Here is a 25,904-nt window from a genome sequence, read left to right on the forward strand (position 1 = left end):
TGTGTTTGAGAATATGAGCTGGTGGGTACCCACTTCCGACACTGGTCCCGCACCCACAGCAGCAGGGCCTTTTTAGCAGAGAGACGAAAGCGTGTATGGAGCGGTGATGCTCTGCGTGGGACAGGACTTCCTCGTACAGGGGTTCCAGGTGCTGAATCCTGACTGGACAGAGACTCCAGAGAGGAGGAGCGTGAACCAAAAGAGAGAGTGCTGGCTAACTCCTCTATCTGCAAAATTCACAAAACTTTACACTTAGAATGCTGATCTTTGGAAATTATCATAGAACAACACCTTAAATGTTATCCAGGCAAATTTATTTAGCTTGAGCAGCTGAGATGTGATATCAGCTATGTTTTGTTCTCATGACAATGCCCCTGCTGTGAGTGCTACAAAACAAGCATATTTTCTTTGTACCTCAATGACTGAATAGAATAACCATAATTTCATCCCAAGTGCCCTGACCCAATTTATTCAGAGTGCAATGAAAGAGATGAATCACAATAAGCCTTTTGATAGAGTGAAAGCGTCCATTTCAACAGGAGATTCCAGCCTACATCACTGAATAACATGACACCTCCACTACTCCAAACAACGCTATGGTGTTTGTAATCTGAGGCTGGATGAGCGAAACTAGAATCTACCCTAAAGCAAACATGAGAAAAGAGTCACATGATGTAGTCCTTCAGGTAATACTTACTGAAAACATACAGATACTCACATGACAGTGCAAGATGATGGTCCACACCAGGCCCAATATAATAGAAGGTTTCCCCTCTATGATGTCTGGGATGTTGATGTTCACCAGCTTGATCTGAGAAGAAACGTTCAACATTTAACATTTAACTCCTGTGTACAGATGTATTTCACATAATAACTTCACTTATACTTTCACATTTTTAGGGAGAGTGTAGTGTAGTATGATTCAACAGAGATATTACAGAGCCCTCACTGATTTATTTTTTAAGAAGTTCAAGGCAGTTTCAACATTGCCTCTCTGCTGGAAGACTCCATGGCCCTTCTCTCGTTTCTGTGAGCAGATCAACAAAGTCAACTGTATGTTACGGCAATGAATTCTCTTTAAATTTACGTATACTACTTGGTGTAATTGATTATACTCAGGTAGGCTTTGATACTAACCATGCGCTGGCCACTCATGACCTCTAGCAGGTCCAGCAATCGAGTTCCATCACTAAGATCTGCAAAGAGATCCTGCACCAAGGATGGAGAGCTCCTCTGGAAAAACAGAAATCACAAGCACAGCACTTTGGGTACAATGAGAAGAATTAGACGAAACATCTGAAATTCCAAGTCATTTTTCATTTACCGACAGACTGCAAGTCTTATCACCTTTCATAATTAGGGTTGGGTATGAAAAATGAATACTTTTAAGGTACTGATGAAATTGTGACAATACCAATACCAATACTATGCTTTAATTGTTCAATATCAAATTTCCATAACTAACTGGTGAGTTTCAGCAGCATCCATGAGCCAATATGCATATTTCTTTTACCAAAATGTAGTCTGATGGGCAGCTGTCTAAAACACATTCTAGCAGGGTAATTATGGTGGTAAAGAAAACTTAAAGTAAAGGAAAACAGTGGAAAAAACTACAAGAAAATCACAGTCTTCAACCATTCACCCCAAACTTCCACACCTAGTGCTATAAATGGAAATATACTGGTTAATTAGCCAATCTCTGCCATTCTATATGCTGTCAGTTATTATTGAAATTATGAACATAAATGCAAGGTCGTCAATCTTGTGTTATGTTTAAAATTTCATTTTTTTCCTCCCTGGTTAATTTAACTACCATGAAGTAGCCTAGTTGGCTAGTTGGTTGTTGCCAACCTCCCTACAGTGATGTTTCTTGCTTTAATTTAATGCTTGCTAGCTGGCCTTCTTAACCTGTAACCAGTGCCCCATAATGAAACATTTAATTTACATTTACATTTGCATATCCTGTTTAGTTTACAATTCATTGTGGTCAGTAAATATATCCCACCGCCAGCACCTTTTCTGGTTTAAGTCAAGTCTGACAGCTCAAAAGATAAAAATCATCTGATGCCAATGAAAATGTTATGAAATGTAATTCATCTTGCTTTCTTGTAATATATAAGAGGAACGCAAAAACATTGAGTTCCTGCATCTTTGTGCTTTTTTCCCACTTTAAACAAATGAAAGTTAGTGGAACCAACAAAGCTTTTTAGATCATGATATTTAGATCTAAGTCTGGATATCAGTTTTAAGAATTTTCAAAAAATACTCTACTTATTCTGTAGGAGCAAATATTCAAATTTTCTCTTACAAAGTATTAAAATGCTTTAGCACTCAATCATGTGCTTAAATGATTTCTGGTTTCCGTTGCTTAACAGATCATAACTATATAACAGAAGGAGCATTACTGCAGACCCACACATTATCACATATACAGAGTCAGCTGAAAAGGGGGTCTAGTGGAAGAGGAGAAGGCTGTCGTCTCATATTACAGACCGTCAAAGTGGGCCGCTGCTTGGGCTCTATAAATAATCCATAAAGAATAAATAAACCCTCTCATTTACTTGAAGACCTCATGACAGAAGGGGCTAACTACACTCCCGGCAGTGAGTCAGCACTTCAGCTAAGGTCAATGCATTGTTGGATATTGTCTAACAGTTGCTCAGTGGATGAACGTGTTACAGCATAAAGGAAATATACACTAAGTACAGTACACTGTCTGTTCAGCTTTTTTCAAGACTTTAACTCACTGAAAGGACGTAGCTCTGCTAGTGACCCATAGCACTGCTCTTGCCAAGCACACACCAGGCCACCAGTCTGACAAAACACTTACCACTAATTTCACATTAAGGACAACTATGTGCAGCTTTACAACTTTTCATGGTTTACCTTGGAAAGCTGAGCGTTGATCCAGTTGGTGAATGTCCTCTTCTGGACCTGTTCCTGTTCCACTGCAGAAGACAAGAAACACAGCCATGGAATCAGACACAGTTAGAACAAAACTGACACATTAACATGAAATCCAAAGAGCAGAAGGCCAACACTGCGAACACTGAATGTGCTAAGTGGTTTCTACATGGTTTCTCAAAGTCAAGTGAAGCTTTGCTCTGGCTTTAAAGTAGAATATATCCATGCAGAAATATGTAGATTTCTTGCCAAAACAGAGCTTTGTGGTTTCCTAGATTAAAGCCAACGTCTCACTCATACAGTAACTATTATTAAGCTCAGAACAGAAATGTCTCATCTACTGGAAACCTGGCTCAACACATAAGCCTCTGAGGAGTGAATGAGTTCAACCTCGCGTCGAGGTACATAATTGAAGTCATTTTCCTGTATCTTGCCTGCATTGTTGTAGCTTCAGACACCTTCTCTCCTGGCAACATTATATCTGATTACAGCTCTATAGAGAAGAAAGCAAGGATCTCCCATCCACCCATCAGTTGTTATATGTACTGTATGAGTTGAAAAAAAGGTACCACAAGGGGTTCCTCGAGCAATGAAAAAGACATTTGTGAGAGTGAAGAACCTTTTAAAGGCCTTCACATCATGTAAATGTTCTATACCAATTTAAGGTTTTTTTCTAGGACCGTTCCTTTGTGTGCAGGTTCTTTTTAATTCTTATGCTTCTATAATTCTTACACTTTTTTAACAAACCGGGCCAGAAAGGGTTCTTTGTCCAATGCCATAAAAGAGTGGTCACCAACCCTCGTCCTGGAGATCCGACCACTATCTGCCACATTCACTCCGGCTAATTAACTTTTTCAGAAGTCCCGATTGGCTAGATCAAATGCATTAGTGTTAGGTAAGGTATTGGCTCCATTTTAGATGCAGGTTGGAATTAAGCTCTGCAGGAAAGTAAATCTCCAGGAGGAGGTTTGGCAACCACTTCCACTTTTGCTTCCCTAAAAATCTTTCAATGGATCAAAGAATTAGAGAACTACTTTTTTTAAAGTTAAAAAAATCTGCACATAACAAAAGTTCCTGGAAGAACCCCTAAGACCCTTTAAATTATGTGAAGGTTCTTGAAGACTTTAAAAGGCTCTTCACACTCACAAATCTTTTCCAAACATGGTTCTTTAAAAAAACAAAAGTGGTGCTTCTATGGCATTGCTCAAATAACCTTTTGTGACGGTGTATTAACAGTCAAGGCTTGACTAGTGCAACTCACTCTTGGCTGGTCTTCCTATGCCGGCCACCAAGCCTCTGCAACTCATCCAGAATGCAGCAGGACGGCTCGTCTTCAATCTTCCTAAGTTCAGTCATGTCACCCCACTGCTGCGCTCGCTTCACTGGCTTCTACATTTATTGTAATATACTGTACTGCACTTATTGAAATGTATTGTAATGCACTGTGCTGTGTTTAACTCTGTTTCTTTTCTCTATGTATCAACATGGACTTTTGTTTCTAGCAGTATCTGAGTTTAGGACTAGGACTTTCTCTCTAACCTATTGGTAACTAGCAAAGATACTTTCTCTAGATAGACAAAGCACTTTTGGTAAGTTGCTCTGGATAAGAGCGTCCGCTAAATACTGTAAATGTAAATGTAAATGTAATATTTGGCTATAGAGGGTATGCTGATGCTATCTGACAGTACAGAGTGAGGAACACATGATTTAACAAATCTATGCAATGCATCTATGAAACGTATGTTAGTCTGACAATATCAGTCGTCTGAGTAAAAGTAAATGGATTTAACTACTTTTTATTACTTATTACTTACAACCCAATTGCAAAGGTGTACTGCAAGATAATACAATTCCGGTAAGTCTTTTACGCATGCAACTGTCATTGTACCCTTTCTGGGTGTCTGTTCAAACTCTCACAAGAACAAACAGACTGTTAACGTCATGTTATTTAACAAAGGGTACAATAAAGACTAATTCATATGAACCGTGGCTGTGTTAAACACACCTGTATTACAGGTTATTGTCCTGGGAGGGCCCTGGCACACAGTGCAACTATCACAAACACTGTAGTTTTTCTCCTCCACACATCTTGGACCTGCTTTTTCTTTCTCTCTCCCATACCAACTGTATAAATGTTACACCCTTTCTCTTTTAGGCATAATATTCAAATGATTCACATAAATGCCATATTCATCATTCAAAACAGCAAATTTCACTGAATGGCAAGTTTGTATGTATGCATTCGGGATCATATGAAAATATCGTCCCTTTTGACAGCCTACAAACCATTAAAAATTTAAAACAAAATAAAATGCTGACAATAAAACATTGCTCTTCTAATGTGTATTTATGAAAATACTGTATAAAATAAAGAATGAAATTGTACATTTTGAGTTGAACTGATGAAAGGGTGAGTGTTGTATATCTCAACGAGTGTTGAAGAAAATAACTATCATCCATTAGCCACCAATATTCAAGTTATCACTTCAGATAGCTTTCATAAGCAGTGAAAAAAAACGACAACTTTAGAAATCAACCAACCAATTTTAGTGTTTAACATGGACATGAAGCACTTTCTTGCAGAATAAAACGCAAGGAAACAAGCCATTGCTGTAAAATGAATCTGTTAAATCAGGGTTGTCCAATCTTATCCGCAAAGGGCTGGTGTGGCTGCAGGTTTTCATTCCAGTGAAGCAGGACTGCATACGATCAGTTGTTTGACGGCTGAGCAATTGATTAAACAAGTGGAATCAGGTGAGCTCTAGCACGTTTGGAATGAAAACTTGCAGCCACACCAAGATTTGACACCCCTGTGTTAAATGAATTCGACAACTATGTCATCACAAGTTTTCATACTGTACACAGAAATCAATGTGATCAATTCTACATCAATTTCAGACAAAAATGAAGTGGTAGTGGACTGTCTTGGCTATTTACACATAGGAACCTTTTTGCCCCAACTATTGGAAAGTTACTGAAAACAAATTGCAAATACATAAAAATGAAATCAACAAAACTTATATTTCTGCTCCTTCTTCATCTTCAGCATCCATTCTGTTCCACAAATAAATATTTCATTTACAGGCACTGAATTCCATTCACTGCAGCTACGTTAATGTTATCCAGCCCTGCCAGCACTCCTGAAACCTTTCAACTTATACAAATTTTATAATTAATAAAAATAAAATACTGTATCTCCAGACTGGCCAAATAAATGACCATGACCTGCTGCTGAAGAAGGGGATGATTATGAAGAATCTTTTGTGGCTGTAAGAATCTCTTTCAAAATTAAGAACTCTTCAAATCAAAGCTTTTTGCGTATGCATTCAAGATTGTATTAAAATATCAGCCATTATTAATTCACATTATTGAAGTTTAAAATAAAAAAATATAGACAATAAAACTGTTGACTGTACAGTTAAGACTGTATAATCAAGACTGGAATTGTGTATCCTAAGTAGCACTGATGGAAAGGTAATATTTAGTTGTACAAAAGTCTGAGACCACCCTTTCATTTAAAGAGACACTAAAATTCACACAAGAAACTTCCCAAACATGTCTTAGTTGTCTTGCCAATTTCTTTTTCATGTGCATGTAAAATGACAAATTTCTGAAGAGAACAGATACAAGATAATTCACTTGCATTAGGAAGCATAAAGTCAAAGGAAAAAGAGCAAAAAAAATGACTAAAAGACCTGACAACCATGCAAGACGTGATAGACCCCCAGAACTGTCCCCATCAGATAAATAGCACTAAAAACTTTCATATTTGAGAGAGAGGAGAAAATCAAGCTCTTGCTTCAGATCTGAGAAAATCAACAGGTGTTTCTGTCCATCCTTCCACTGTGAGAAGGCAACTCAACACTATGAGTCTGAAAGGATGCGTAGCTGACAAGAAGCTGTTACAGAGAAAAAGAAAGAGACAAAAAGAAAAAAAGTGCACTAAAACTGGACATCTGAGATCAAATTTGTATTTAGGATTACTTGGAAAATGAGAAGCAGAAAATTCTAAGACTGAACTTGGGAAAAACCAAAACCAAGTCTCCTAAAAAAAATTAAAGTCGTAATAAAAGTAAATGTGGACACACTACATACTGAAGATTTTGATTAAATATTTAGTTGGTGAGGCTTCTGTGTAATTAACTGTTAAATATGTTTCTTCTTTTTTTCCTATGCTAAAAATTTGAATCTGCTGTCTCTGACTTTTGCACAGTCCTGTGTTTTCCAAACAGCGATGATGAAAAAACATTGCATCATCTAATAGCCATTAACATGTAGGCTATCACTTCAGATACACCCGTGACTCAAGAAGACTCTCCTGTCATAGGCTCTTCTGTAGTCATAGCAAACACCCTCCGGCCCAGCTATCATGCACCAGAGAGCAAGTCTGTCTGCCAGCACTCACAGATGGTTCTAACAGACTGAGAGACAGACACACACGAGAGACACAAATGACCCACACACAAAGTCACTGACAGCGGAGACAGACTTCAAGAGCATCTGTACGGAATTGGCTTGTGTTACTGATTACTCAAGGAAATGGAGTCACAAAGTTTCAACTGAGCTAGAAGTTAAAACATGGAAATCTTTATATAAACAGGAAATCTCAATCTCTTTATATAAAAAGGAAATCTCAAAACGTCAAGCCACTGCAAGCTCAGCATTTTGTTGACATTCAATGATGACTAATGAAATATTATCCAGCACATTAGACAAATAATGATCTAATACAAAGTTCAACATGACCTACATTCGTTCATTCATTCACCCTGGATATGTTCACTTTGGAGCCGTACATACACTTTTAGCTCCACATTCAGGTCCATTTCACTCCTGACTGACACTTGAACTGTTCCTTAGCTAAAAATATCCACTGGGGAGTTTGGGAATGACTCAGAGAGAGAAAGAGAGAGAGAGAGAGAGAGAGAGAGAGAGAGAGAGAGAGAGAGAGAGAGAGAGAGATCAAACAGGAGCTGAATTACTGAGTCAGGACTCACTTGGTCTTCTTGCTAATATAAGCACAATGCTGACTTCTCCATAAAACTATAGGATCTGCAAGCTTTAAAATAAAAAAAAGATCAAATTTACACTGTAGTGTGCAGCTGCACAATGCAAAAATGTTCTTATTACATGCAAACACTGAAACTGCACTATATGCATTATAAAAAATGAAATCCAGGTCAACTTAAAATCAAAAGGCAACTTATTTCACTAATTTCTGAGTGATGGTCATGTAAAAATGAATTATGACCATTTTTGGAACATAAACCCACACAATGTTGTAAGTGGGCCTCAAGAGAAAAATTAAATACAAGAAAAACGTAGGCCCTTTACTTCAAAACTGTAGCCCAGCTACAAATAATTTAAACTTAGATCTAAATTAAACAGCAATTTTTTTAACTTACTTATTTTATTATAGCTAAATATTTTATATCTTTCTAGTACTGAGGCGGATTGTGTTGGACCCACTAAAATTAACATTTTAAATCTTTTTTTATTAAAATCTTTAATTAACAAAAAAAAGATACATAGGCCAACATATTTAAGATGTATTTTTACAGTATGTCCTAAAGTTTGTAGACAGCTGCCCAAACATACTATTAGTAATTAAACAAATAAATTAATTAATTAAAATAATAATAATAATAATAATGTAATTATCAGTATTATTGTTTATTAATATTATTATTATTATTATTATTATTAGGAACCTTGCTGCAGTAACAGCATTGCTGCGAGGATGTGATTGCACTCAGCCACAGGAGTATTTATGAGCATATATTTACATTCTTAAAAATTAAGGTTACTAAACAGTTCACGGCTTTGATGGTTCTCGGAAAAGCCTTTAGGTGGTATAGAACCTTTGCATTATGTAGAAGTTCTTTAAACTTTAAAAAGGTTTGTCACACTCACACATTTCATTTACCAAAATTGGTTCTTTAAGGAATCTTGCATGGAACCAAAAGTGTTTTTAAGAGTATAGATGCAATGGCAAGACTGTTGTCAAGCAAACTCTAACAAGAGCAGGATGACAACACATACAAACAGCCACACCCTCTCACAGTGTTTTGTTTAATGAGTTGCTGAGCGGTGAGTCAGCGGTTTAAGAGGTTTACACTTCCCACACTCTGAGCACACAGACTACGGCAGTGTCTGAAGAAGAAAGGCGAATCAAAGAACCAGACGTGTGCACAGCCACAGTCGCTGACCACTGAATAAATATGCATTTCAACACAAGCTTGGCTCTTCAAGCAACACAGAGGTTGAAGCTCATGAAGTTAAATAACCTTAGCTTACAACAGTCATTTATAAAATGGGCATCCCTGGTCAAATTACAGTTTTGTTCATTTTTCTAAGTGAAAATAAGTACATGCTCTCTACAGAGAACACACTTCTGCACATTTACTGTTTATCTGCCGAATTTAACTAATTAACACGTTAGGAAAAAAACATACAGGTCAACATGTGCAAAAGCTATGGCACATTTTATATTTTATTTCTCCCAAAATGACAAATTCAGCAAAGAAATTGTGCAAAAAAATGAAAAATTCCATATTTAAGTTGTTTGTAAAGGATGTGTCAACAAAATGTGTAATCTGAGTATCTGAGTAGGGGTGTTTGCATATAACTGTATTTTTCTACTGACTGGAACACCCAGTTAGAAACAAATCCAACAGGTACTATCATCTTCCACCGTGTGAAAATCCAACAGCTTGTGTGAAGATGATTCTGACCTTGCAGCAGCATATGGACGTCATCAATATCCAGCGGGACAGCCCTTGCATCCCCAGGGGGAGCGTCAGGGTCTCCCTCTGATGCCATCTCTCCTCTCTGGGGGGGCCCTCAACTCTTCAGTCCATGCAGCATGGTGAAGTGGATACTATGAAAGGATAACAAGATACATTATAACTAAAACATATTACTATTAAACATATCACACAAGATATAAACCTGTACAAGAAATAAAAACACTAAACCTGAGGACATTATCCCTTCTGAGCACAATACTGAAGATTTGCTAACTATTCTCCAACCCACAGGAAAAACTCCTGTACGTGCATACATCTATGTCTGTGCTTTATTACTCCTCCCCTCCCTTTTTAATAATTAATCATTCTTGCTGAAGGTGGAAAGTCCCCTAACAGATAAAGTGGATTACACTGACATTAATAAAGGCTTTGCCTTAACTGATCACGGTGAAAACATAAAATCACACAGTACACTGAAAGTGAATTATGCTACTTTGTTCTCTGCTATTCTATAAAAAAGGTGAATTTAACACACTGCCTTCACTGAGCTCTGTCAATCAGGTGATGTGAGTAGGAGAACTAGTTTTAAATCTGTGATTTCCATTTACACAGCTGACCCTATTGGAATGAATAGCCCAATATTTTTTTAAGTAAACCTAAAATTGTTCGCAGCTCTATGGCCTGTGAAAATCTTTAGGAGGTTTCATTACAAAACCTCTTTTGTAAGACAAAAAAACCCAGGGCAGCTGCCCTTTACATTGTATGAAAAATTGATAATTAATGGACCAAAAATGCTCTATAGTGCTTGGAATAAAATCTCTTTCTTAATTTTAAATACAAGTTAATGTAATGTTTGTATCTTCTCCTGTAAAGTGACCATTTGCACATATGTTTTTATGCTTTTGGAAGAAACACACCGGACTATCCCTCTAAAAAAAAAAGAAAAATAAAAAATCAACAGCTTTTCACTTTGCCAATTTGGGCCAGTGCATCCTAAACTACAGCAGGGTGCTGCACAAGTTTTACACAGGTAGTCTGTATAGCCTTCTTACTTAACAGTGGAGAAGAAGTCAATTCAAGTCAACTCAAAATGAAGTCAATTCAAAAGTCATATCTTCCAATGAAACATATCTTCTTATGATGCTGCAAAGCCAAATCAGGTGGAAATGTGCAGAATTTACAGCATTCCTTTGATACAGGGTTATACAAGAACTCCACTGACTGCTGACGAGGGCTCCCGTAACTTAGGAAGTCTACAGGCAGTAATTGCTGCATTACTGATGAAGCACTAAATTGTTTTCTGAAAGGGGAGCAGTTTGTATACCTCAGTTGTGATTGTGTGTGAAGAGCGCGGGGTTGGCGCCAGTGTTGGCAGACTCCAGAGAGGCTTATGGGCTTAGAACCCTCTATACAAGTAGTGCTCTAGGAGTGATTTAGACATATACTGCTGTTTAAGAATCTCAGTGCACATTTCCAGTGAGTAGAGAAAGTGCAGCTGTTAAACACAATTACACATCTCATTAGTAAACAAAGAACATGCAACTCATGAAGAATTACTCACAGACACACTCACACGCTAATGCTCTTAGGGACACAAACACCCTGTGTGACCCCAGTGTGTAACATACACACATGGCCTGTGTGTTTTTGGTTAGAACTCTTTCACAACAGTGAGGAACCTATGGAACTGTGCAAAAGAACACCTTTTATTGATTTTAAGTCATTAAGAACAAGTTATGCACTTTTCAAGAGATATTTTTAAGGAGACTAGATAAGGAAGAGAAAAGTCAAAGGAAAATAAGTGTTCCTGTCCATCCTTCCACTGTGAGAGGACAACTCAACACTATGGGTCTGAAAGGATGTGTAGCTATCAAGAAGCCATTACCGACTGAGATAATGAAGTGGACAAAAAAAGAACATTTGCAAATCAAACACAGAAGCTGCTGGTGTTCTCACAACAATGGATTGACCACCCCAAAGTCCAGACTTTAACATCCTTGAATGTGTTTGGGACTACTTGGATTGTGAGAAGCATAAGACACAACCAACTTCTAAGACTGAACTTTGGAAGTGTGGAAAAATTTCCCTGCATGTTTCTTTAGTCTCCCAAAAAGAGCAGAAGCTTTGATAAAGGTAAGGGATGGACAGACTAAATACAGAAATATATTTAGCTGTGGAGGCTTTTTTGTAATTTACAGCTAAACAAATGAAGAGTTTCAACTCAAAATTCTGTACATCCATTTGTATGAGAAAAGAATAACAGCAACAGAACTTGTTTTTCTAATAAAGCTGGCAAAATCATAATAGCATCAATATTTCTTTGATGTGTAAAGACCACTTAGTGGTAATATCAAGAAGAAAAAAGTATTGAAGTGGTCTACAATGTGTCTACAATGAAACCCTTCACATGGTGTGTGCTTTTTTTCCTGATGCTAAAATATGAATAACTTGTACTTGCCAATTTACCTAGAAATTAATGAAGGATGGCCTCTGACATCTGCATAGTACTGTATATGATTCCAAAGTTTAAAAAATGGATCATTATTGGCATCTAAAGATTAGCAACAGTCCTGACTCTTCTAGAACACCATTACCTATTCTTGTGTATTCACAGAAACGCACACCTGCTGTGGACTGGGATTTTATCACAACAGCCACTGCCAAACCACTATGGAAAGGTCTAGTCGGTGAACAGGGGAAGCTATCCAGGCAGCTCTTTCTACTGGGCCCCCAGTGCCAGCTCCATGACATCAAGAGGGAAAAACTGCTTTAGTACACATTCAGTACTCATAGCCTGTCGACCATGTGCCCTCTCACATACACATGCAAAAGGACAGGCAGAGAGAGAGTGGGAGAGAGAGAGAGATGGAAGGAATCTACGGGGTCTGAAAATAGGATGCACTGATCTACCACGTAGATACTGAGTGGCAGGCAACACTTGCTGTGTGTGTACGTGTGTGTTATGAATCTGGATCACCTTCACTTACCCTAATTCACCTCAGCAAGCATGTCTACTGTATTGTTTTGCCATTTGACCTCATGGCAACCTGACATTGTATATGCATGTGTACAGCTCAAAATTTGTTTCAAACCGGACCCTCTCCAAACAGGCTTATAAATAATACTACATTATTTTATGAAACTTAGCTAAACATCAAATATGCAGCCAAAGACACTGTATGTACTTACAGATGCAAAAAGTGCACCACAAATGTGTAAATGATAATCAGTCATGCAGAGGGCATCTACCACCTGTTATATAAATCTCACAGCCTCTTCGCAGCTTCTCAGTCTTGCCTTTGTTGTGTACTGGTTAAGATTAGTAGAACTATTAATATTAACAGAATAGAAAACAATAACAGAACTAGAAAACTTTAAGAGTCAAAGCCCTATTTGATTTCTTTTTACTATGGGAGCATCTTTGACATCTCCCCAAATTATCACAGCTAGCCTTAATGTCCATGCCAGCATGACGCGACACGCGTGGCATTCAATAACACTTTCAATAACAATAACAATACGACTTAGAGCCACATTTGCTTCAAGGTTTTATAATAAAATTACTGTAAAGTGAATTTGAACAGGACTGTTATCACTGAGGGAGCTTCATGCTCTGCCGGTTACTGAAGGTCATTCAGTCTGGGATTATTACTACTGACTTGGAAATACCATGCACACTGCATACTCATGCTGCATTCAAATCACAGATCTTGCCAGTAATCACTTAAGGTAAAACTCAGGTAAAACTAATTGGTAAACTTGAGACTACGGCTCAACTGTCAATCTTTCTCCCCCTCAGAGTGAGAGTGAAACTGTATCAGATCACATTGTTCCAGGTGAAGAGTTTATTATTTAAAATATAATTTCCTATTTTCTCTTGGTGCTTTATTCAGCAGCAGTTTGTACTTCAGGCACCCTAGAGAGTAAATACAGTTCTACTCTCTTCACTGGAGACAAAACTTACCAGTTGTGGCATATATTTTCAGTTCTTTGGTGGTATGCAAATAGTATGACTATAACAATATCTCCACTAAACAAGACCAGACCAACCTCTGCAAGGTGCAGCAGGACCAAAACATGGGTGTGGAAAAGTCTGATTATCACACTACAATAGAAACATTACTCACCCAAACGGCCAAGACGGGCCTGTTTCTGCACATAGCAGACTTGTAGAAGCAGACGCAGCCAAATTAATAAATAATGAAGGAACAGATTGTGCAATAGGTTGTATATCTGCTAGTTCAAATCTTTCTTAGATTTTATTTTTATTATTAGAATATAATGAATCTGAATATGTATGTTGACACATAGTATGTACTACTATTCTAGGTCTATCCATCCCAGTCTCTGTTGGAGATATGAGTGGGCCACCTGTGCGTATGACACAGAACTTACAAACCAAAGTACACAGTTACCTTCCAACATAGGCCAAGTCTGCATGCAACAATTACAGGTCTCCTGGCTTCAGGTGTGCAGTGAGCACTACATGAAGGCCTTAACTGGCCATAGCAACGGTAATGGTTTTGGTTAAATGGTATGCACTTGAGTGCAAACACGCGAACAATATTATAAACGCCTTGATTCTGAAGTGGGCCTGCAGTTGTGTTGATAAATTCACTCCACACAAATACAAGGAATGTCATCCTGGACAGCAAAAGAGTCAAGTGTTGTGAAATAACGACAGACATCAATCTTCCATTCTTTTGCTGCTGCAAAGTCTCCTTGTGCCACCTTCTGCAGGCCCAGAAAGCATGCAACAGAGTTAAACTCTGAGCCCATCCCTAAGAACTGTTTTCATCAGTTGTGAAAAACGAGTACAATGTTTTGTCAAGTTTCACAAACAGGATTACACCATTCATCATTAATATTTACTAATGTCAAAACGTCTTGCCACAGTTTGAACCCCTGCTTGGCATTAGTTCCACAACTTTGTACAGAATTGGAGAATCCTCCTTACTCCAGCTATTCCCTCGTTGATGTGTTACCAAAGATGTTCAGCAGGGTTGTGGTCTGGTGACCCAACTGGCTTCCTCAAAAAAGTATCTTTCAAACAGCTGAAATAATGTTTACCTAAATACCTGCATCACTTATTAAATAGCGAAAAGAAAACAAATGGCAGTGGAGGCTGTGTGGGTTATGGAAATGACACCTTAGTGACACCCCACTGTCCTTAAACATACAAACTGAACTCACACATTTCTGTTAAGGACGAGCTACGGGCTGAGCGCGCGCGTAAACAGACCGTAAACCTCACCGTGGAGAGATACATGCTTGACAAAGTGCCTCTCCTCGCACTTGACCATGAACAGAACCCACTACCAAAGCTGTACACAGCGTAAGGACGGAACGACCACTACTACTCACGGAAACCTACTCACAGAAAATGTCGTAGTCTGGCTTTTTGCGGCAGAGCTATTTTCTACCCCCTGAAGAGCTCCTGTGCAGATGGAGAAGAGCACAAGCTCGCTGTCACGAGCGCGCAGAGTACAAACACAGGTCCGCCCATTGAGCGACGGAGGTGTTTTAAACCCCGCCCATTTTCTGGCGAACCTCGCTTCCTGCGCTGGGATTGGCTGGCGGCCCTCCTGCGATCCGTCTGCAGGGCCGTAGCACCGCAACTTCAGCCCTCTCACTTTCAGCTCCCTGCGCCTGTTTAGGAACGGCAGCCGCACTTTCGACTCTCATGAGTGCTGCATTACTCTAATTCAGATGAGACATTTTAACATTTTTAACTATTTGTTTTTATAACATCTTTGGTTCTTTCGGTATGCTTAGGTGCTGCAGGCTGACGTTAAGTATGCACAGGTGTATAGGCGGAATCACAAGCGGCTACATATATGTAGTACACTATGTAGGTCTTATAATAATGGCTATGGCACCCAAAACAGTGCATAATATGGCTAAAAAACAGCCGTTTGAGATTCAGCCACATGTGCACAATTCAGCAGTGATTCTTAACGCCGATGCTAGAGGCCCAGTGCCCTGCACATTTTGTGCCTTTTCCTGCTTTAACATAGCCACTTTAACTGTCGGAAAACGTGCGTGTTAAAATAAAGCGGACTGTCCTTGGCCTGTTCTAGAGATCCATCATACCACCTACATCATCAAATTGGGGGAAAATGGGAATTATATATCAAACCTAAGTAATAACAGCTGTAATAACCTCTCCAACAAAAAAGCAGTAAAGCTTGAGGTTTTGCAGAAGTGCAGTCCAAAAATGCTGGACATAAACAATGGTTAACTAATTAATTAATTAATTAAGAATACTTTTATTTTAACGTGTATTTAAATGCTTGTAATAGTTCTATTAAGTCCAGTAATTTAGTATGTCAAAATGAACTGGATGCATATAACCTGTTACACTCTATGTTGGTTGGAATGTATGTTTCTCACGTTTGTTAAAAATGTTATAGATCTGTGTTGTAAAGCTCTACAGGTGAACTACAGTCTTAACTTGCTTACTTAAGAGTAAAGCAGGGTCACGGTCTTGGAGGGCACAGGGCAGAGAATTGGCACGCCATACAACGACAGACCACTAGAGGTCAGTGTGGGCTACTGTCATCCAGATCATTCGCTGCGCTTCCAGGGCAGCAGGGGGCGGTAAGGGTCTCTAAGTTCCAGGCGTACAAATCAGACTTACAAACTGAGAATTTAAAAGTTGAAATTCTGAAGTGCAAATTGCAGAAAGCGGTATATTCGAGTTTATATTCATTACTGAAGTCTCTCCACATGTAACGGTAGGCAGTTCCGTCTTCATCTGTTCATTTATAAAGCGGAACAGGCTTGTTTTGGCTGTAGAGCCTCCAGTGCAGTGATTCTCTCTGAGTGCATCGTCACTGAAAGTGCAGTGAGGAGTCACGACTAACGCACAACCCTCACTCTTAAAAAGGTGGTTCTTCCAGGGTTCTTTATTTAAAACATTGGTTCTATATAGAACCATTTGCATGGTGAAAAGGTTCTTTATACTGAGGGAGAATATGTTGTATATAGTTCTATACAGAACTTTTTTGAAAAGGGTTCTAAACAGCACGAAAAGGTTCTTGGTACAAGCTTGACATTGTAACAATAGCAGAACCCTTTTTGGTGCTAACGCTATATAGAACCATATAAATCACAAGAAAAAACTGCATGGTGAAATAGTTCTTCATATGGATGGAGAATGTGTTGTATATGGTTCTGTATAGAAGCTATTTGAAAAGAGCTCTATGTAACAAAAAGAGTTCTATGTTACAAGCTTGACATCGTAACAATAGTAGAACCCTATTTGGTGCTGTATAGAACCATATACAACACATTCTCCAATCTGAAGAACCATTCCAACATGTTTCAGATTTGTTCATGGTTCTACATAGAACCTTTGTCGTTACTAAAGAACCCTTGAAGAACTTTTTAAGAGTGTAGGTTTTAAAACTGTCTCATATGCACGATTTGTAGTCAGAGGTGGGGAGAGAATCTAAAGTCAGATTGCTCTGTCCAGAAATGTATTTGAGCTTAAGTAAAATAATTATTTTAAAAATATTTAAAAAGTATAAATACAGTAAATGTAACTACTGTCCACCTCTCTCTGATCTGTTAAAGAACCAATGGAGTTTCCGAAGCTTCCACCTCACGACGGAGCTGTTTTGTCTGTGGTGGACATGCACACCGGAGGAGAACCTTTACGCATCATCATAAGTGGTTATCCAGATGTGACTGGGGACACTGTCCTTGCCAAACGGCGTTACGCACGAGAACATCTTGACCACCTTCGGAAAGTACTGATGTTTGAGCCCCGTGGTCACTATGATATGTATGGGGCCTTGCTGGTCCAAAGTGAAATAGCAGAAGCGGACATTGGGGTTCTGTTCATGCACAATGAGGGCTACAGCACTATGTGCGGCCATGCTGTTATTGCACTTGGGCGTTTCGCTGTAGACTACGGCCTGGTTAAGGCCCCAACTTCACCAGAGACCCAAATAAACATCCACTGTCCATGTGGCTTGGTGAAGGCTTTTGTGGAGTACTCCAACGGCAAAACGGGAGCAGTGAGGTTCCATAGTGTCCCAGCTTTTGCTTTTGCGACAGGTGAAAAGGCACTTTTTGGAGCCTACAAAATTCAAATGTTTTTAAGTGCAATAGATTCCCTCCAAGAAAAAGCAGCATGTGGTGTGTTTTGGATGTTGGTATGCTGGCCAACTAGCATGGCCATGCTGGGTGACCAGCTAAATGAGCATCAGGCCAGCATGAAAGTAATGCAGTTCTCTAATCTTCTGCTGATTTTTCTCAGATTTTATTATAAACCTAATTCCAAAAAAAGTTGAGACAGCATGTAAAATGTCAAAAAACAGAACAGAAAAACACGGAAAGCTGTAATTAGTAAATTCTATTTGACAAGCATTACATTGAACACGGTACAAAAACACTATATTTAATGCCCTATGGACTCTATTGTTGTGTTGAAGATACATGCTCATCCAAATATGCTACAGGCAACACATTCCAAAACAGTTGGGAAAGGAGCATGTTTACCACTGCGTTACATCACCTCTCCTTTTAACAGCACGTAATAAACGTTTGAGGACTGAAGACACCAATTGATCCAGTTTTGAAAGTGGAATTTTTTTGCCATTTTTCTGTTATACAAGTCTTCAGCAGTACAACCGTATGGGTCCTTGTTATATATTTTGCTTAAGAAGCCATACTGTTGTAACATGTGCAGAACGTGGCTTGGTGTTACGTTAAATTAAACATGGACATCACTAAAAACGATGACATCTAAAAAGCAGCATATGTTGCTCCAAAATGTGTATATATCTTTAAGCATTAATAGTGCTTTCACAGATTACCCCCATACCATGACGGACCCTGGATTTAGAACTTTATGCTGGTAACAATCTGGATGTTCCTTTCTTTGGCCCAGAGATCACAACGTTCATTAATTCCATTAACAGTCTAAAACGTTGACTCATCAGACCACAGTACACGTTTCCACTGTGCATCAGTCCATTTCAAATGAGCTCAAACCCAGAGAAGTCGGCGGCGTTTTTGCACATTGTTGACATACATCTTCAGCTGTGCTTAGTACAGTCTTAACTTGCATTTGTGGATGCAGCGACGAGCAATGTTTGACAACAGTGTGTCAAAGTTTTGGCTTGCAGAGATTTTTCTGGATTCATTGAATCTTGATAATAATATGTACTGTAGAGGTTCTAATACCTAAAGTCTTTGCAAATGCTTGTTAAGGAATGTTGTTCCTAAACAGTCTGACTATTTGCTGATGCATTATTTAGCAAAGCGGCGAGTCTCAACCTTTTCTTTGGTTATGAAGAAATAAGCCTTGCTTGGATGCTTCTTTTATACTCAGTTATGATTACCTTACCTCTTTTAAGATGTTTCCTGAACGTTTACCAGCACTCTTAGTCTTAAATTGCCCCTGTCCCAACTTTTTTGGAATGTGTTGCAGGCATCAATTTCAAATTGAGGGTATAAAGGGCATTATTCTTCTCTCTCATCTTTGTAGATGTGAAAGTGACTGTTCCTGGATATGGTGAGGTCACAGTAGACATAAGTTACGGGGGAGCTCTGTATGCTTTTGTCAGTGCTGACAGGTTTGGAATGGACGTCAGTAAGTCCAGAACTAGAGATCTGGTGGATGTAGCCACTGCTGTGACCAATGCAGTCAAATCTCAGGTACAGCACAGATACCATTCATAGAGAATACTCATGAGAAAATGATGCTAACAAATTATTACTTGATCAGGACCTTCAGGTAGCTCTTGAATTCAGTTTTTGTTTTACAGGTGAAGTTACACCATCCTGTTAGTGAAGATCTAGCTTTCCTTTATGGTACCATCCTCACTGATGGCAAAGATGCCTTTTCTGATGAGCCCACAGCCAACATTTGTGTATTTGCTGATGCTCAGGTAAGACTCAGCTCTCGATCTTCTCTCCAGCTTCATCAGTCTTGTCTGATCTTCTAAAAAAAATGATTTACTTATATTCGAAACAGTGCTCTTCATATTTCACTGCAGTTTGTACCGGTCTAGGTGACACTGGAATTCAATGCTGTGCCAATAACTGATAGTTTGTGTGTTCTTAGGTGGACAGGAGCCCCACTGGGTCAGGTGTGACTGCCCGCATCGCTCTGCAGTACCACAAAGGTCTGATCCAACTGCACCAGACTAGGAGCTTCAAAAGCGGAACCACAGGAGCTATATTTACAGGAAAAGCAGTACAGGTACCTAACACCAAAATAATGCTAAAAATAAATAGTGTATCAAATAATACACCAGCACTGGCATCACAGTAATATTGATTTTTGATCACTTTTTGTTTGCTGATAGATAAAAATAAAATAGTTAACTAAAGTGCGTCATCTGCTGGGTGGTTCAGATTGTTTTGAAAAAACAGTTTAAAGTACATGAAAACTGCGGAAAACTCATTTCTATTTGGTTAATGTTTACCGAACTATGAGAAGCTGAATTAAATAAAAGATTTAAATCAAAACAAGCTGTTCTGGATTTGTGAGACATTCTTTTAGTATGGTGTTCCAGTACTAAGGAAACATAGTTTGACAAACTTTATTAATGCAATATCATACTTTACCCTAACTTAGGTCTACTTATTTCAATTCTGCCATATGGACACATACATACGCATACATATATTACTTTTTGTTATGTCTTGTTATATTATATGTCTTGTCTTGCTACTGTAACCCTGCAATTTCCATCCATCCAAAATAAGAAAGCATGAACCACATATGAAGGCTGTAGCTCACAATTACAGTTTTGCAGTTACAGAATTTGACAAATATTATGCTCAATATGATGGGTGACAGTTCTCTGGTTGTGTTCGTACTGTTTGTATTGCTGTATCCTTACCAAAATGGACCCAACCTGTGTTTGCAGGAGACCACGTGTGGGGACTTCAAGGCAGTGGTGGTTGAGGTTGCGGGTCATGCTTACTACAGTGGAGTGGCCAGCTTCACTCTGGAGAATGATGACACCCTGAAGAATGGCTTCCTCCTCCGATAAGTCTGCTATGGTACTAAAGCAAACATCTGATGAGCTGGAGTGAAGATCTCCATGTCCTCCAGTAATTTATGCCATTACACTGGGGAACTGCTGGGGTCCACATGTTATTTTAAATCTATATTTCTTTTGCAGGAAATCTGTATGAATAAATTACTCTATTAATGATTGTATATTCAACAAATAAAGTATTTTAACTGTACATAGTTACAGTACATCTGATTATATTATTAGTGCACGTCAGTTCTAGCGTAACACTGCTTGTACAGTCAAGCAGAGAAATACCAGAAAAGGCGTTTCTCATCATGATAGTTTAGTCATGAAGAAGTATTAAAGAAGTATTTAAGAACGGTCAGCTCTAATGCATTTAGTCCACAGGAGTTGCCAGATGTATGCGTTGACCACTAGGGTGCAACATGTACCAACAAAGCTACAATGTTTAACAGTCCAGTTTCATTATAAATGGCACCTTATTTACTATTGCACTGTATTTCACTGCTAGAGTACTAGGGCTTTATTTATAGAGCACCTTTCACACTGGTAGCAGCTCAAAGTGCTTTACAGATAACAGGTGGTAAAGTTTAACAGTAATAAACAAAACTAAGTCTTCATTTAAAATCATATGACAATGACAGATTAAATGAAAAAGATAAATATCAAAAGAGACACAGAATTTAGAGAGATACATTTTCAAATGGTTCTTAAAGTGAGCACTGAGCTTGGCTGCCTAATGAAAGGTGGAATTGTGTTCCACGGTTTAGAAGTATAACAACTGAATGAGGCCTCTCCATGTTTTCTGTATTTTGTCGAAGGTGTGGAAGGCCAGTATCTGCAGATCTAAGATCACATGTTGGAACATAGACAGACATTCTGTGATGTAAGCAGGTGCATTAAGGTCATTTAGAGCCTTAAAACTAGAAGCAGTATCCATCCTAAAAATACAGGTTGCCAGTACAGTTCTTTCAAAACAGAGGTTATCTCTCTTTTTTCTATTTGTTAGGATCTGAGCAGCTGCATTTTGTTCAAATTGTGGAGGATGTATTGTTTTCTAAGGATGCTGTGTGAAAAAAAGCATTACACTACTCAGCTTTGCTTGGAAGAAATGCATGAAGAAGTTTCTATGCATCACTCTGAGACAGAAAAGGCAGAACTTAAGCAATATTATTTTGTAGATAATACAAAGCTACTTTAGTGACTGCATTTACATGCTGGATAAAACAGAGCTCAGAGTCTAAGATCACATCCAGGTTTAGTATACAAAGCTAAAGAACCAAGCTTCTCATAAAGCAGCTTCCTCTGAATTTTAGTCCCAAGGATCAGTATCATTTTATTGATACTGATTTATTTAGTTGTAGAAAATTGTGACATCCACTGAGTCTTGATTATTACAGAAGAAATTAAAATGTATAATTGCATGTCATCAGCATAGCGTGAAACCGATATGTTTCCTAATAACATCACCTAGAAAGCACATGTAAAACACAAAGGCCCTAAAACTGAACCTTGTGGGACTCCACAAGAAAGGTAAATCTTTTTTAAAGAATGATTGCCCAGTGAAACCAAGAACTGTCTATTCAATAAATATGATTGAAACCATTCTAGACAGTGAATTAGAAACTTATGATCAATGGTATCAAAAGCTGCAGTAAGATCGAATAAGGATTTTGTGCATTAGCGCTAAGCCTGAGGTCTTTGATAACACAAACCAATTCTGTCTCAGTACTATGATTAGAACAAAAACCTGATTGAAACTTCTCAAATAATTTGTTTGATATTAGATCAGATATTAGATTAATTTTTGAGCACGGAAGGGTCCATGCTACTCTTTTTTTAGCCTACACCAGGGCAGTTTTAAAAGCATCTGGTTTTAAAAGCACCTCTTGACAGAGACCAGTTTACAATACAAAACATTTTGAACGCAATCAAAAACAGCTAAAAGACAAAGGTAAGGAAAAGGTCAAAATCATGCTGATCACAACAGAAAGCTTAAATTTTCTCCCATTTATTCACCTTTAGATCCATTGTACAATGGAAGGCATTTTAAATTACAAAAGTCCAATGGAGGCATCTCACATTGTAAAAGGAAACTTTGTCACAACATAAAACTAGACTGCAGATAAAAAGACTGGAGCATATCCAGCAAGGAAGGAAGAGCTGACGGAGAGAGTATTGCATTGATTTGGTTATTTACGTTTTTTTTAAATAAAGTCTACATTTCACATGATGGTCCTCAAAACAAAAGACCCAACAACATAAATGCATAGAGTCTGCACAACTGACCACCCACAGTGTTCCAAACGACGTGGGCCTGGGCCTATACCTAAAACTTACCTTTAAAAATGATCTTTAGCCAGCCTGTGTCTGATATCCAACGCAATTCCATATTATGCTGTAATAAGCAACCCACAACCGTGTATACCATTATTAATATTCAATAAAAGCACTCTATATAAAAATGGTCCTTAATAGTAAAGAACACAAGGTTGTGGAGCTGCTTTGTGTTGAACTCTGGACTAAAATTAAGAGTTATCTTGGACCAGATTACACGATCAATGGATTCACCATTGGTAATTCTTTTTGAGTCTAGGGACAGGCTTAAACTGGGTGAAGATAACCAGCCCAGACTGAAATACCCAGGTTCTTTCTGCTTGGTATCAACCAGTCCAGCGGTGTCTTTATTTTCTCTTAACTGTTCCATTTATTGGTGGAAAAAGTTCTGCGTGTCTTGCTGGCATGGAATGGTTTGGTAGTTTGTAACTCTGCATGCTGTGTTTCAATGTTGATGAGCAGTTTTTGTTTCTGTGTTGGTTTCTTGTGAAGTTGTGCTGAAGGTTAGAAGAGATCTTGCAATGGAAAATCGAAGGGAAGTGTACCTCTGCTGTGAGTTCCTCTCAAGTCAAATCCAGATTTGACTAGTTTTTTTCTCCTTGTCTTAGTAATCTCGGTACACCAGCACCAACCCACTCGAAGACGAAAGAACTGCATGAGGTGTTTTTGGCAGCTGTAAGTCTTAAAATCCACCAAAAGTCTCTTTCTTTCCACTTTTTTGACAGGTGCTCCATTTCAATTCATAATTAAGTGTAGGCAAACCCTCTAGGACTTAACGCCCTCTCCCTCCAATATGCTCTTTTCATATACTTTGTCCATTTTATGTCTATTAAAGGAGAAGACTGCTCTCCCACTGTCCACCACTAAGGGGCAGTATTGTCCAGTCAAGGAACCGAACGCTTGTGGAACCCATGGCTGATGACCTCAGGTGCTGTGTGGCTCAGTAATGAAGCTTTTTGACTGGCCAAACAACAATGTGTAGCTCAGAAGTTGAGTTTGGTGATGGGACGCTCCCTCCCCGTGTCAGTGGTTTGGCTGTTGATGCGTTTGCGGTTCCGCTTCATCTTGGACAGGTCCTTATCGAACACCTCCCCGGAGCGCAGTGCTGACACCAGGTCATCAAACTCACCCCCGTCATCCTCTCCGTTCTCTTTGGCCTTCCGGGCCTTTCTCTCTTTCTCTCTCTGCTCCTTCAGCTGTGAGAGGGGAAGAGGAGCAGAACATGAGGCACAGCACAAGAGCTAGATAAATAGAGCTGAATCACAGAGACAGGGCAAAGAGGTGGAAGACCATGTGTCCATTTTTCCTGAACGAGTTATTCTGGGCTGACTATTTAAAATCTGTTTGAAATTAACTCTGATTCTTCACGTTCCACTGGCATCAGTCTTTTAACAGCTTTTAAATGTGTCTAACCCAAATTATGGGATCATAGGTATTATGGCTTGTTTTTGTCATGGATCCTTTTATTTATATGTACTGTGTGAAAGACAGATGCATCATTAGCATCATTAAAAAATGCTCCTAAAACCACAGTAGTTACAGGCTTACAGTCCAGTCATTTGGCTTTAACTGGATACTATTTTTCCAGTAAAGTTAAGACAAGAGGTAAGCAAGGTTATAATTGTCATTAGTTATGCACCATTAGTTGAAGCATGAAACTAACTCCAGCCAAATCAGGTAGGACCAGTTTTAACTATGCACATGTTTCTTTTTTATTTGCATAAACTGTGTCCTCTGACCAGCCTCAGTACGTCTGTATAGAGAGCGAACAGGTCGAGTTCCTCACCTGAGCCTCCATGCGTGCCCGTCGCTCCTCTTCTTCCTTACGCCGACGCATGTTCTCGTTCTCCTGCCGAGCCTCAGCGAAGGACTGCAGGAACTGGTCAAAGATGCCAAAGAACTCGTCTGGCTGCATCTTCACGGCATCTTCACCGAAGTGCTTTACTGCCTTCAAAAACTGTAGAATATGAAAGCAAGATGAGCTTAGTGTGACTCCTACATGCTTTGGGTATCTTCACTCATTTGTTCAGACTGCTACCACACAAGTGTGAACCTGAAAATGTTACAGCACTGATCTAAATTATTAAAGTCAAACAGACTTACACACACCCCTATACACTGCAAATCAAAAGTTTGGAGACGTCCTGCCATAATGACCTTTCATTTTTTCGGATGCCCATGTTGGCCGGCTAACATTCACCCACATTGGCTTGCATTGTGCTGAGTGATGGGGATTGAACTCATGATAAACAACTCCGAACTCCGACAACAGGGCCAGTGCTTAGACTGGTATACAACTCAGGAGCCCCTTTGCCTTCTTTTGAAATATTAATTTTCTCACTTGTTTTTAATTAAGTGATAAAAACAGCTGTTTGCTGATATTGGATACATTTTGTAACATTCAGTTTCATGTTAATCAAAATATTTTTCAAACTGATGATAAAAAAGACTGGAAATCTTTTGCTCCAAAGGTGGTTTAAACACTTCCCTGCAAAAATGAGATCCTGTCAAATTGAAATTATCTTAACATCTAACATTTGAGATGGTTTTGCACTTATAATAAGATTATCTAGGTTATTTCCGGAAATGCTTTACTTGTATACTGGCAGATAATTTTGCTGGTTTCAAGCATATTTCTTAAAACAAGCCCAATTATCTTCCAATATAGTGAAATAAATTTACTTAATAAAATTACTTAAAACAAGTAAAACATGTCTAGAAATAAGTTAAATAATCCTTAAGCTTACAACAATCTCACCAAGAGAAATATTGGATTTCTTGACTATATTTAAGATACTTTTACTTGACAAGATACCATTTTTTGCAGTGTTGAAACAGTTGAGTGCTAATGAGTGCTAATATCACAAGGGAAAGTAAAATTTGATTGCACCCTCACAAATATACTGCTTTC

At 38.7% G+C, this 25,904-nt stretch overlaps 3 protein-coding genes across 7 annotated transcripts in view; 1 reads left to right on the top strand and 2 right to left on the bottom strand.

Annotated features, from left to right (window-relative positions):
• LOC118816104 (nesprin-2) overlaps positions 1 to 15,127 on the bottom strand; it is a 129,373-nt gene extending 114,246 nt beyond the window's left edge. The window contains 7 exon segments of the mRNA XM_036582614.1: positions 34 to 227; positions 719 to 811; positions 950 to 1,027; positions 1,138 to 1,233; positions 2,887 to 2,948; positions 9,639 to 9,784; positions 15,032 to 15,127. Coding sequence (XP_036438507.1) covers positions 34 to 227; positions 719 to 811; positions 950 to 1,027; positions 1,138 to 1,233; positions 2,887 to 2,948; positions 9,639 to 9,726 — 611 coding nt within the window. The 5' untranslated portion in view covers positions 9,727 to 9,784; positions 15,032 to 15,127.
• A 1,111-nt stretch (positions 15,128 to 16,238) lies between these two features.
• On the top strand, positions 16,239 to 20,867 carry LOC118816162 (trans-L-3-hydroxyproline dehydratase). Of its 2 annotated transcripts, none has more exons than XM_036582670.1 (6): positions 16,239 to 16,390; positions 17,232 to 17,717; positions 19,153 to 19,322; positions 19,433 to 19,555; positions 19,732 to 19,869; positions 20,543 to 20,867. In XM_036582670.1, exons 2-6 carry the CDS (start codon positions 17,237 to 17,239, stop codon positions 20,666 to 20,668), a joined length of 1,038 nt encoding a protein of 345 aa, XP_036438563.1. In that variant the 5' UTR covers positions 16,239 to 16,390; positions 17,232 to 17,236; the 3' UTR covers positions 20,669 to 20,867. The 2 variants fall into 2 exon arrangements, with proteins under 2 accessions (XP_036438563.1, XP_036438564.1); XM_036582671.1 differs by lacking the exon at positions 16,239 to 16,390 and adding an exon at positions 16,406 to 16,542.
• Positions 20,868 to 23,141: 2,274 nt separating this feature from the next.
• The window catches only part of daam1b (dishevelled associated activator of morphogenesis 1b), a 96,530-nt gene continuing 93,767 nt past the window's right edge, over positions 23,142 to 25,904 (bottom strand). For all 4 annotated transcript variants that reach the window (XM_036581724.1, XM_036581727.1, XM_036581723.1 and 1 more), the window contains 2 exons: positions 24,780 to 24,950; positions 23,142 to 24,189 (listed from right to left, as the gene is read on the bottom strand). In XM_036581724.1, the coding sequence (XP_036437617.1) occupies positions 23,977 to 24,189; positions 24,780 to 24,950 (384 nt within the window). In that variant the 3' untranslated portion in view covers positions 23,142 to 23,976. The remainder of the gene's footprint in view (positions 24,190 to 24,779; positions 24,951 to 25,904) is intronic.

The sequence above is a fragment of the Colossoma macropomum genome, unplaced genomic scaffold (genome assembly GCF_904425465.1).
Source record: "Colossoma macropomum unplaced genomic scaffold, Colossoma_macropomum, whole genome shotgun sequence".
NCBI lineage: Eukaryota > Metazoa > Chordata > Actinopteri > Characiformes > Serrasalmidae > Colossoma > Colossoma macropomum.